The following is a 13,712-nucleotide window of genomic DNA, read 5'->3' as shown; positions in this document are numbered from 1 at the left end:
TTAAAATCTTTCATGTTCTTCTTTAATAATTTTTTCAATCTCTTAAAATCATCTTAAACTTTCTGTTACAATAATTTTTCAAAGTGAAAAATCATTTTCCATTTTCCTAAGAATCTTAAGAAAATTTTTTATTCTTTGGCAGTCTTTCACAATTATTAAAACAATTCTAATTTTTTTATTTGAAATCTGCAAAAATGTACATTTGATTTTAAATTCGGCTGTAAATATTTCAAATTATTTCAAGTTCTAAATTGAATTCGAATCTTTTTAAAACTTCTAAATATCTCTTAAAATTACTCTAATATTTTTCCAAATAATAAGTGTTCTATTGTTATTCATAAATTCAAACTTTTTTAATTTGCAGGATTTTCTAAAACTTATAGAAAAAATTCAATTGATTTTGAAATATATTTAAAAGTTCCGAAAAAAATTCAAAAATTATTTTGAGTTTGGTAAAATTTTAAACCACTTCTAGATTTCTCAAGATTTTGAAATAAAATTTTAAAGCTTTTAAAGGATGCCTAGACTATTTAAAATTAAATTAATTTAACTTCTAATTTAAGAACTGTTAAGTTAAAAAATTATTTTTCAAAGTTTAATGTGTCTAGCTTAAAATTACTTAAAATAATAGAATTTTCAAAATTTTTAAAGTTCACTGCTTGATTCTTTAATTTAGACTATTGAAAATGTTAACGTGGTTTTATATTTTTGGAACTTAATCTGAATCTTTGAACTCTATAATTTATAAATGTTCTAAAATTAGCAGTTTATGTGCAATTGCATTTAACATTGTTTATTTGAAAAGTGTTACTACCTTCCATTTGGTACGTGAAATTTTTTATGCATTTGAATACACAATTTTTTAATTGAAAAACTTTTAAACTTCGATTTTAAAGTTTGGAATTCAAGCGTTCCACTTTGAATGCTTTAATTTGTCGTTAATTACTTTTTATGGAAAAATGCTTAGAATATATTTTGATTTTTTAAATATCATTGGCCGTGAAAAATGTTTGCGAACCGGGAAATGAGCGGGGATTTTTTTCTTCGATTAAAACGGCCACCCTGAGTCTGTATTTACTTCATCATAGAAAGGAATATATGACTGAAGAAGTATTGAGTACTTGATAAATGCTGTCTTGCATAATTTTTTAGGCAACCTTGAGTGTTGGTGACGTGGTTTGTTTTTCGATGCCTCTCTTGTCGCCCGATGGCGATCCCGGTTTCTGGCAGTCTTCAGCACCGGAAATTATGGCTGTTGATTCTGTTTTGGGAATTGGACGAGCTCGTAATCCAGGATATACTCTCATCAAACATAGTCTCACGACTCATCTCCAGGGCGAAATTGAAGTTAACGTTAATCCAATTGCCAAGGTGAGTTTTCAATTTGAAGAAAAAGACTTTAACTCAATTTTAGGGTGGCGACTTAACCGGGAATTTAATTTTAAAAAATGGGAATTTCATTATTTAAATAATTTTGGGCAATTTAGAAAAGTAATTTCTACTTTATCTACAGTCGTAGGGCATATACGTGTGTTTATTAGGTTACGGATTAATTAACTTATTTCGAAATTCAACTGCTTGGTTAAAAGTTTAACTTATTTATTTAGAATTAATTTTTTTTTTTTGATGATTTATTATTTTAATTGAAAATTTATCTCTGGTTGACAATGTAACTACTTTGTTGAAAATCAATTTTTTTAATCTAAATATAACTTTTTTTTGTGTGTAAAGAATTAGATTTTTAAGAGAAAACTGAACTATGTATGCTATTTTTGGTTGAAAATCTATTTTCTCTCTCTTTTTTCAATTTTTATTTTTGTCTAATGAGCCCAAAAGTAAGATAGTTTGAAAGTCTGTTTTTTGATAGTAAAACTTTTTCATGCTTTTATTGCATAAAACATTTTTCATAAGAAAATAGATTTCTGTTCGATTTTAAATTAAAAATGTACTTTAAAAAAATGAAATTTGAATTATTTGGTTGAAAATTGACATTTTTTAGTTAAAAAATCAACTATTTGTTTGAAAATTGAAGTATCAGTTTGGTTGTAAATTAATTTCTTCAACTGAAAATTTGTCTTTCCTACTTCTAAATTCAACAATTTGAATGAAAAATTGTGTTTTTTAATCTAAAATTCAACTATATTGTGTAAAATTCACATAACTAGTTAAAAATTGATTTTTTTTGTACAAAATTATATTTTTCTTTGAAATTTCATCTTCTTGTCGGTTGAAAATTCAAGTATGCCAGTTAAATATTTATCATTTCAGTTGAAAATTCATCTTTTTAGGTTGGAAATAAAATTACTTGGATAAAAGTTAAACTCTTTTCTTAAAAATGATTTTAACTTTCGAATTATTTCAAATTATTTTTAAGTTTAAAATTAGACTTAGTTGATCTTAGTTAAAATTTAATCACTTTTTGTTTTAAAATGTAACTGTTTTTTTTTTCAAGATAAATATTGAAAATTATATTAAGCATATATAAGTTTAGGTGAAAATTCATTTTTTAGGTTGGAAATAAAATTAGTTGGGTGAAAGTTAATCTCTTTTGTTAAATTTTCTTAGAAGATTAATAATTTTAATTCAAAATTCATTTCATGTTTTGAAAAATGAGCTATTTGATTGAAAATTGGTTTTTCTTTGAATGAAAAGGATTTTTTTTCGAAAATTTAACTATTCTGTTGAAAATTAATTTCCGTTTTGCTTGTCATTTTTTTCAACTAAAAATGTAAATATTATAGGTTAAATATTTCATAATATTAATTAAAAACTCATTTGCTTGGTTGAGCATTAATTTTTTAATTCAAAATTCAATTTTGTGTTGAAAAATATTCGTTTTTAGTTGAAAAATTCTTTTTTTTTTGTTTAAAGTTCAATTATTTCATTTAAATATTCATCATCTTAGTTGAATATTTGATAAGTTTTCGTTAAAAATTCATCTGTTTGGTTGAACAGTAATTTTTTTCAACTTAAAATTTAATTATTTAAGATTTGGCTCACAAATTGTTTTTCTTTCAGTAAAAATTAAATTTTATTAGTTGGAAAATTCAAGTATTTCAATCAAAGATTCATTATTATTGTTGGAAACTCATGTTTTTGGTTCAAAATTGAATTATTCTGGTTAAAGATTCATATTTTAAGTTGAAAGATCATCTTTTGGATTAAAATTGAACTATTCCAGTTAAAGATTCAGCATTTTGATTGAAAATGTATGAGTTTGGTTAAAGAACAATTTTATTAACTAAAAATGTAACTATTCCGTTTTCGGTTGAAAGTTGTTTATTTTTTATTTGAAAATCAATTATTTGGTTGGAAAATTGTCTCATTTAATGAAGAATTCAACTTTTTGTACAAAAATCAGATTTTTTTTTAAATTGTATTTTTTCGTAGAAAATTAATCTTTTTGGTTGAAAATTCAATTTAGTGGTTGGAAATTCATGTATTTCATGTAAATATTTATAGTTTTAGTTGAAAATTCATCTTTTTGGCTTAAAATTCAACTATTCTAACTAATTTTTCTAACTGAAAGTTGAACTTTTCCATGTTTGTTGAAAGTTTATATTTTTTAGTGGAAAATTCAAGTATTTTTTTTTTTTAATTTAGTTATTTGGAAATTTTTCGCTCGTGATAAATTAAAGTAAATATTTAAGTTTCGCGGCAAATATGAATACTTTACTTACAATTGACCAGGAAAATTGAAAAACTTTTTAGATTGAAATTTCATCATTCTTTATTTATCTATATTCTTTTTTGTTAAAAACTTAACATTTCAACTGTCTTCTAAAATAACTCGTTTTTTCGCTTGAAAATGAATTTAACATTTCCATGACAGATATCGCTTCTGCCACTGAGAGGAAAAAACATAACCGGACTGGAAGTATTTAGCGTGCCTCTTGTACTGAAAGGCAAGGACGAAAGAATAAAAGAAAACAACGTTCTTTCTCGTGGATTAGGCGGCTGTCGCACTCACTCTTCATTCTTTTTGACGTCGTATCCCTTCTCGTGTACGATACAATTTATTCCATCGAATTTTCATGTTGGCGTGAAGGATCTTTTCATTGCCAAACCTCGATTCGATATTGTAACTGGTTTGTATCAAATTATTAATTTTTTTTTTTAATTTGCAATTTTTAGATTTAAACGCATCTATAATAAATAAATGTCTTGCAGGGTTTTATTACTGCGATGTCATTCCTACGGGGTCGCCAAATTTGATTTCTAGCACGATTGAAACTCGTCTTCAAATAAATGCAGTCAGTCGCGACATTGAGGGCAATCATGTGGAAGTTGCGTACCTTCCACCAGTTTACATCGGCATCAAAGAAGTCGTTTTCATGAATTTACCATCGTCTGCGATGCCGACCGCTTATCTGGAAGTTTATGGTTTACCACAAGTCTTGGAACATTTAACGGTGGGTGATATTGTACCTTAATTATTTCTTTAGAAAGAAATCTTTGGTTTCTAGTAGGTGCGTTATTTCACAGGATGGTCGGAAAGGTTCGGGAAAACCTGCAAATCAGGGAAAAGCCGGGGAATTTTATTGATCAGGCGAAGTCAGGGATTTTAAGAGGGTGTCCAGCGACCTTGAAATACTTGAAAACCTGGAATTTTCCTTGAATTTCTCATGAGAACCTTGACTTTCAAATTACAATATAATTCTTAGGATTTCAAAATATTTCAAAGCTTTTATAATAATTAAAAGGATTTTGAAGATTTCAAACAGATTCCACGGATATCAAAGACTTAAAAAGGATTCAAGGAAATCAAAAGGGTACATCAGATATCAAAGATTTTAAGCGATTTCAAAAGGTTTTAGAATATTTCGAAAGATTTCAAATGAATACAAAAGATTTTAGCAAAATTTTAAAAGGTTTCAAAACATGTCACAAAAATTTCAAATCTTTCAATTATTTCAAATGAATACACAAGATTTTGCAAATATCAAAAAAATTTAAAGATTTCTCAAGGCCTTCGAAAATGTCACAAAAGTTTTAGAAAATTTGGCCAAAATTTTAAAAGATTTCACAAAAACTTCAAATATTTTAATGAGTTCAAGAGAATACAAAAGATTTCACGAATATTTATTTTTTATTCACAAGAATTTTTAAACTTTTCAGAAGATTTAAAAAATTTTTAAGATTTTAAAACGGGTATAGTAAACCAGATTTCTAAGATTTCAGAACATTTCAAATATTTCAAACGATTTCAATTTTTTTCGGAGATTTCAAAATATTTCATAAATATTTGAAACATTTTAATGATCTTAAGGGCATGTGACACACTCAAATACCTATATCCAGGGTGGACGCTGGACCGAGGAAACCGGGAATTTTTGGAGTGTGAAAAACCGGGAAATGACAGTGAATTTTTTTGTTTGACCGGGAATTTAACAAATTTGTAGAAGAAAAATCTGGCCACGTTCAATTTTAACAGTCTAAAATTTTTATTTCTAAGCTTACAATTTTAATATAAAGAATTCTTAAGTGTTTTCTTAAAGACTTGAACAAATAAAAATTGAAAGCCTTTGATGTTGAAAATTTTGGATAAAAACATTTTTATTCAATAAATAAATACATTTTTCAAGTTATCTGTACTTTAAGTAATAAAAAGTGAACAAATCGATTTGACAAGACGATTTTTAATCAGTTCAAAATTTAAGAATTTTCAGATTTTAACGTTAAAACTGAAACGGTTTCAATTTGAAAGTCTTAGTCATTAAACAAATGTGAAGGTGTGACTGAAAGTTTATAAACTGTTTTCAACTTAAAAATAACTTCATAATAATATATTTTTTAAACTTTGAACGTTACAATTTTAATTGTTGTATTTGAAAAATGCTTAATTTGTAAGTGAAATTTTTAAATTTTGATGTATAATTTGCAAATGAATATTTGTAGAATTTTTTTTAGTAATCTTAAGAGATATTTAGGAGTTTAAAAAAGATAAAAAATTAGCATGCAAATTTGAGAAAGTTTTCTTAAAATCTTCTTGAATCTTTTTTGAAATTTTTTTGTAAATCTTTGAAAAACTTTCTAAATGTTCTCTTAAAATAATTTTTCAAAATGAAAAGTTATTTTTAATTTTCCTAGGAGTCTTAATAAAATGTATTTATTCTTTTGAAGCGTTCCACTATTCTTGAAAAGTATCTAATTTTTTTGTTTAAAATCTGCGAAAATCTACATTTTGTTTTATATTAGGATATCATTTCAAGTTTTACATTAAGTTTTAATCATTTCAAAACTTCTACATATTTCTTAAAATTACTCAAATTTCGCCTACAAATAATAAATATTCAATTGTTGTTTATACATCCAAATTGTAAATAAATGCTATAAAATTTGCAGGATTTTCTAAAAATTGTAGAAAAAATTCAATTCATTTTGACAGATATTTAGAAGTTCTGAAAAAATTTCCAAAATATTTAAAAATTTAAAACCAATTTAAAACAAATTTAGATTTCTCAAGATTTTGAAATAAAGTTTTGAATCATTCCAAGGATGTTTAAACTATTTAAAAAGAAAATATTTGAATTTCTAATTTAAGAAATGTTCAGTTAACATTTTTTTCAATTTTTCAATGTTTGATGTTTCTAGCTTAAAATTGCTTAAAATGATATAATTTTGGAAATTTTTAAATGTATTGATTCTTTAATTTAGAGCATTGAAAATGATAACGTGGATTTATATTTCTTTAGATTGAAAAATGTTACTACCTTCAATTTTATACGCGTAAATTATTGAGCATTTGAATACAACATTTTTTAATTAAAAACTTGTAAATTTCAATTTTTAAAGATCAAAATTTAACAGTTCCACTTTGAGTGCTTTCCTTTAAAACTCAGTTTTTATTCCCTCAAGTGGAAAATTTTGTAGCTTTAGTGTTCCATTTTTTTAATTTCATTAACCGTGAAAAATTACTGAATTTTCTTTGAACTTAAGAACTTTGTTTGTAAATAAAATACCTGACTGCAAAATTCGAAAATGTATCAGAAGACCATAAACTAGGTTTCAGTACTTAATTTGAGTAGGAATTTCACTAAACATTATTTTCAAAGAAATTAAAACTGAGACCATTTTTCGACATATTTTCTTTGTACCTTAACATTTTTTGAACCTAAGAACTTTTTTTATGTGTAAAATATCGGTTTCAAACTTTGAGAAATGCAAATGCCGACAGTAAATTACTTTTATGTCCGATTTTTTTTTTACATCTTGCCGTTATTTTTAATATAAAAAAAGGTCTTATGTTCAACAAATTTCAAGGTTAAAAAAAATATGGCAAAATAATGGTCCCAGTCTTAATTATATATATTAATTAATTATATTATGGTTTTTTGATACATTTTTCAAAATTCAGTCCGATATTTTATTCATGAAAAAAGTTCTTAAGTTCAAAGAAAATTCAGTAAACAGAAAAAGTAAAGCCGGTTTAAACGAGCTGAAATTTGTTTAGATAATCTCAAAATATTTCCCAAAGCTTCAAATATTGCAGTGATTACAAGAGTTTAAAACGTTTTTAAAGATATAAAAGATTTAGGAACATTTCAAACATTTTAAAGAATTTCAAAAGGTTTCAAAAAATTTGAGAATATTTAAAACGATTTCAATCATTTGAAACGATCATAAAATTTTCTACACACATAGATTAAAGAAAGATTTCACAAATATTTCAAAGATTTTACCAAAATTATAAAATATTTCAAAGTTTATCGCAAAGATTTCAAATATTTCAATGATTTCAAATGAATACAAAAAATTTCACAAATATTGCGAAGAATCCATAAGGATTTAAAAAGATTTCAAGGATTTCAGAAAGGGTACAGTACGCTGTATCAAAAATTTTCAAAGATTTCAATAAATTTAACAAGGATGTCACAAAAACTTTAAAGAATTCAAGGATTTTAAGGATTTCGAGGATTGTAAGAGATTTCACAGAAATTTGAGAATTTCACAAATATATCACAAAGATTTAAAAAATTCAAGGATTTAAAAGATTTTACAAATATTAAAAAATAATCACAAAATGTTCACAAAGACGTCTTATGTCCGAAAAAAATTCAAAATAAAAAAGTAAATGTCTCATGTTTTACATGCATAACAAACGGTTTTTTTTTTTTTTAATTTAAAAAAAAGGAGTCTGTAAGAAACACTTTAAGTGACTTTGAGTGACTATCAGTTTTCATCTAATTATTTAGCCCAGGGGTTAACAACTATCGAATTCAGGACTATACCTATTTCTGAATTTTCTTGAATTCTTTTGAAATATTTTAGGATATTTGAAAAGACTAAATTTTTTTAACATATCAATACGTTGAAGATATTTCAGAAGATTTCAAATATTTTAAAAGAATTTAAAAAGATTCCAAAGAATTTTTATTAGCTTTCAATAATTTAAAGGAATTTTGAAGGGCTTTCGTATTCTTAAAATATCCAAGAAATTTTCAAGGGCTTTAAAAAGTTTCAGGGAATTTTAAAGGATTGGAAATACTTTCGGGTATTTTAGAAAAATCTGAAGAATGTTTAGTAGATTAAAATAATTTGGAGGGACTTCAAAGATTTTAAGTTATTCTTAAAAATTCCAAGGTTTTTTTTAATGCATTTCAGTAATCTAATTCAATTTTAAAATAAATTAAAATATTTCTGGATATTTTTAAGATTCCTAGGTATTTTTAAAGAGTTTAAAAAAGTTTCAAGGGGGTTCAAAAAATGTTAGGAGATTTCAAATTGTTAAAGGAATCTTAAAAGATTCCTAGGCATTTTTTTTACTGATTTCAGTAATTTAATGGGATTTTAAAAGAATTTAAAAGACTTTTGCGTATTTTATATAATGTCAAGGATTTTAAATAGATTTCAACAGAATTTGAAATATTGTTGGGAATTAGAAAAGATTCCAAGGAATTTTTCATTCGTTTCAGTAATTCAATAGGATTTCAAAGGATTTGGAATATTTGAGGACATTTTTAAAGATCTTTTCGGGAATTTTCAAAGATTCCTAGGAATTTTTTATTGATTTCAGTAATTTAATGGGTTTTTAAAAAATTTGAAATAATTTAGGATATTTCAAGTGATTCCAGGGATTTTTAATAGATTTCAATAATCTAATAGGATTTCAAAAGAATTAAAAAAATATTGTTGGGTATTTGAAAATATTCCAAGGAATTTTTTATTCATTTCAGTAATTCAATAGGATTTCAGAGGATTTGGAATATTTTAGGACATTTTTTTTAATTCCCAGACATTTTCAAAGAGGTTTAAAAAGTTTCAAGGGATTTCAACAAATTTCAGGGTGATTTGCAATTTTTTCGGGAATCTTAAAAGATTCCTAGGATTTTTTTCTTGATTTCAGAAATGTAATGGAGTTTTAAAAGAATTTTAAATAATTTAGGATATTTAAGGGGAATGCCAGGGATTTTAAATAGATTTCAATAATCAATAGGATTTCAAAAGAATTCAAAAATATTGTTGGCTATTTGAAAAGATTCCAAGTAATTTTTCATTGATTTCAGTAATTCAGTAGAATTTCAAATAATTTTAAATATTTGAGTGTATTTTTAAAGATTCTAGGATATTTTTAAGAGTTTTAAAAAGTTTCAAGGGATTTAAAAAAAAATGAAAAGTAATTTTCAATTGATTTCAGTAATTTTAAGGTATTTTAAAGAATTTAAAAGAGTTACAAAATTTGTAGGGAATTTTAAGAGTTAAAGGATTTTTTAAATTGATTTTAGTAATTTAATGGGATTTCAAATTAGTTGCAATATTTGAGGGTATTTTAAAAGACTCCAAGGAAATTTCAAGTATTTTACAAAGTTTCAATGTATTTCAAAAAATTATAGAGGATTTCATAATATTTTAATGGATTTTAAATGTTTAAAGAATCTATTTACAAGAAGTGAAGAATTTCATTTGGTTTCGAAATTTTTGAAGAGATTTTCAAATATGTTTTCGAATATATTTGGAATTTAAATTGTTGTAAAGTCTCATGAATTTATCTTGAAGTCGTTAAAATTCACCTAGAATCTTTAGAAATTTCTTTCAATTTATTTTAAATTCAAAAGAACATTATCCACATTATTAATGCACATTAGTCACTTTTTGGATTAGAAATTAATTACTTTTTTCAACTAAAGTAGGCTGTGACCGTCCTGAGAATAATAAATTAAAAAGTTCATACATTTAAATTTAAAATTGTTATGCTCCATTTATAAAAGGGTCTACAATAAAAATGTTACAAGATTATAATGTGGATCTTTAAATGTTGATATTGAAGGAAAATTAAGAACAGTTCAGCGAAAAATCAGGGAACTTTTGAAAATGAAGTTTTTTGACCACCTTGATTATTTCATTTTCATATTTATTTTTAGATCGATACTCCTGACGAGGTTACGATTAGTGCACAGAAATTTATTTCCAAGAACCTCTTTCAATATAAATTGTGCATCATGCAACACCAGGACGATATTCAGGGACAAAAGATCATTGTGAGCAATGAACTGACAAAGCAAAATATTTCTGTACGTATTTTATTAGATTTTCCGTAAATAGAAATAATCTAATGTTCCAATTTATTATTTATAAATGTTATGTATTCCAAATTTATATTTTAGCTCTTCATTCGATTGCCGAGGTACGAACAATTTGCACACATATCCGGAATTCATTGGCTTGATTATGTATATTTTCATCGATACACGTGTGGCATCTTGATTGTTTTGTTCATCACCTTTTTCCATTGTGAGTCAAACAGAAATTAACTATTAAATCTCGAAAAATTGCGATCTCTTAATTAAAAACTTGGTTTTTTTTTTCAGTTTGGAAAAACAAAATAACAAACGTTGAGCTGAACGTTAGGAACAAGCATATTTTTGGTACGCAGAATTTAAAATTCTTAATACTTCTTATTTAATTTTTATTTTCTTATGTTAATAGTTTCGACCAGGTAGGTTGAATGAATGAAAATGGTACATTTTTTTCCATCAAGTGGTCAATTTGCAAGAATAATATTACAAATTTTTGTAATAATAAATATTAAAAATTTTGAGAAAAAAGATATCACCGGAACTAGATTTTTTTCTCAAAATGTGTAACATTTATTATTACAAATTAACAGGGGAAGTAGATTGATTTTTGACGAAAATAGGAAATAATTCAACCATTTGAATTTACCCAAAATATACGATTTTATAACCAAATGTTCTGCCAAAAAATACACATTTTCCACATAATACATCAATTTTCAAAAATAATGCTGCATTTTGAAATAAAAAAGAAGAAGTTCTACAAAACAGTTGAATTTTCAACCCGAAAATGTGCTTTTTTTAAAGGAAGATTTATTTACTATGAAATAAATAACTTTTTGTTATATTAGTTCACTTTTTAACCGAAATTTCTAGAAAAAAATACGAATTTTCTACCAAATATTAGAATGCTTAACCTATAAAGGATATATTTCCAACCAAACATGAAAAAGTCCAATTGTCAGATAAAAAAAAATTAATTTTTGTAGAATAAGGGTATCTACAAAAAAGTTGAATTTTCAGCCAAATGGTGTGATTTGAAAAAAAAATTATTTTCTGTCAAATAATTAAATTTTCATAAAAACAGGTTAATATTTAACGAAATAGTTGGAATTTTCAAAAAAAGGGTAAGTTTTAATTAAATAATTTCATTTTCGGCCAAAAGAATACGAATTTACTACAAAATAGTTCAATTTTAAATCTGCAAACATGAATTTTCAATCAAAAACATGAATCTTTAACCAAAAAAATTCTTTTTTAAAAAGTAGTTTCAAACAAAGAGTTTATAATTTTTAAACAAATACAATTGAACCAAAAATTGAACAATTAAATTTTTAGATAAAAAATTGAATTTTTAGGAGAAAAAATAATAATTTGCAACAAGTTGGATTGAATTTTCAACGAAAGATGCAATATTTTTTTATTTTAAAACAAAAATATTTTCATTGAAAAAAAAAAAACCGTTGAATTCAACCAAAAACGATCTGATGATATTTCCTGAAATCCTGGAAGATGTACTAAAATACATTGAGAGCATTAAAAAAAACCCTTTAAATCAATAAAATTCTCGGAAACCTTATAAAATTCCGTGAAATATTTTTAAATATCCTGTAAAAGCGTTCCATATTTTTCGAAATTACAGGAAATTATTTAGCCTCAAATATTTCAAACCCTTTTAAATTCCATTAAACTATCAAAGTCAATTAAAAATTACTTAAAATCTTTTAAAATAACCTAAACTATTTTCAATCCTTTAAAATATTGTTAAATCCCTTACAATTTTTTAAGTTTCCAAAAACTAATGTCAAAATATGAAAAATATTTCAAAGTCTACAAAATATTTCACTTCTCTTGAATAAATTCTTTAAAATCCATTCAATTATTATTAAATCCCATGAAGTTCTATGAAATCTGGCGATATTTCCTGAAATCCAAGAAAATGTATTAAAATACATTGAGAGCATTAAAAAAATCCTTAAAATCATTGAAATCCTCGGAAACCTTATAAAATCACGTGAAATCTGTTAAAATATCGTTCCATATCTTCTGAAAGTATAGGAAATTATTTACACTGAAATATTTCAAACCATTTTAAATTCTTTCAAATTATTGAAATAAATAAAAAAACTCCTTGGCATCTTTTAAGATTCCCCAAAATATTTAAAATCCTACGAAATATCTTTCTTCTCGTGAATAAATTATTTGAAATCCACTAAAATATTGTAAAATCCCGTGAAATTTCATGATGATATTCCCTGAAATCCTGGAAAATGTATTTAAACACCTTGAGACCTTTAAAATCCCTTAAAGACATTGAAATCTTTTAAAATATCTTAAAACCTTCTCGAAAATCGTTTCATATCATTCAACACTCTAGAAAATTCATTATCCTAAAATATTTTAAACACTTTGAATCTTTTAAAAATTCCTCAAGTACTTCAAATCCTTTAAAATTCCATTAAACTATTTAAATTAATTAAAAATTACTTCCAATTTTTTAAAATAATCTAAGCTATTTTAAATCCGTAAAAATCTTTTGAAATCCCTTAGCATTTTTTAAAGCTCTTGAAAATACCAAGGAATTTGAAAAAATCCGTTAAAATGTTTTTAATCCTTTGACCATTTTTGTCAATTTATCCACAGGATCAGTTAAATAAAAACTTTCAAAAAAGTGTATTGAATTAGATAAGATTAAGAAAAGTTGGAAGAATTCAAGTGATAAAATCCCATGAAATGCTATGATGACATTTTCTGAAATCCTGGAAAAGAGAATTCAACGAAATTAAAAGGAATTTAATGAAATATTTAAGAATTCAAAGTGATGTTAAAAGACATTAGGATCAATTAAATAAAAACTTTGATAAATTAAAAATAAATCCATTGAATTAAATAGAATTTAATAAATTGAGAAGACTTGAAGTGAATTAAAAAAATTCGAGACAATTCCAAAGAATTCAGAGTAAATTAATAAGAATTAAGGGTGAATTAAACAAAAATCAGATTACTTCAAATATTTGAAACCCTACTAATTTTTAACCAAAAAAGTAACAATGACTACAAAGCAATTTTAAAGAATTTCAATGAATTGGATTTTTTTTTTATCTACAAAATCCATTTATTTCAGTGTAAACTTGTAAAAAAAATGAGAAGAATTCGATGAAATTCATAAAAAATCAAGCTGAATTAAAAAAACAATCA

The 13,712-nt window shown here is 24.6% G+C and overlaps 1 protein-coding gene across 1 annotated transcript in view; it reads left to right on the top strand.

Annotated features, from left to right (window-relative positions):
- Window positions 1-13,712, top strand: part of LOC117183111 (nuclear pore membrane glycoprotein 210) — a 39,063-nt gene that overhangs the window by 21,201 nt on the left and 4,150 nt on the right. Inside the window, exons 7-12 of the mRNA XM_033376290.1 lie at window positions 1,153-1,371; window positions 3,833-4,088; window positions 4,171-4,412; window positions 10,362-10,511; window positions 10,605-10,731; window positions 10,809-10,865. Coding sequence (XP_033232181.1) covers window positions 1,153-1,371; window positions 3,833-4,088; window positions 4,171-4,412; window positions 10,362-10,511; window positions 10,605-10,731; window positions 10,809-10,865 — 1,051 coding nt within the window. The remainder of the gene's footprint in view (window positions 1-1,152; window positions 1,372-3,832; window positions 4,089-4,170; window positions 4,413-10,361; window positions 10,512-10,604; window positions 10,732-10,808; window positions 10,866-13,712) is intronic.

This window comes from Belonocnema kinseyi, chromosome 2 (genome assembly GCF_010883055.1).
Source record: "Belonocnema kinseyi isolate 2016_QV_RU_SX_M_011 chromosome 2, B_treatae_v1, whole genome shotgun sequence".
Taxonomy (NCBI): Eukaryota; Metazoa; Arthropoda; class Insecta; order Hymenoptera; family Cynipidae; genus Belonocnema; species Belonocnema kinseyi.
Note: the sequence above shows the minus strand (reverse complement) of the source record. Positions and strands in the feature narration are given on the sequence as shown.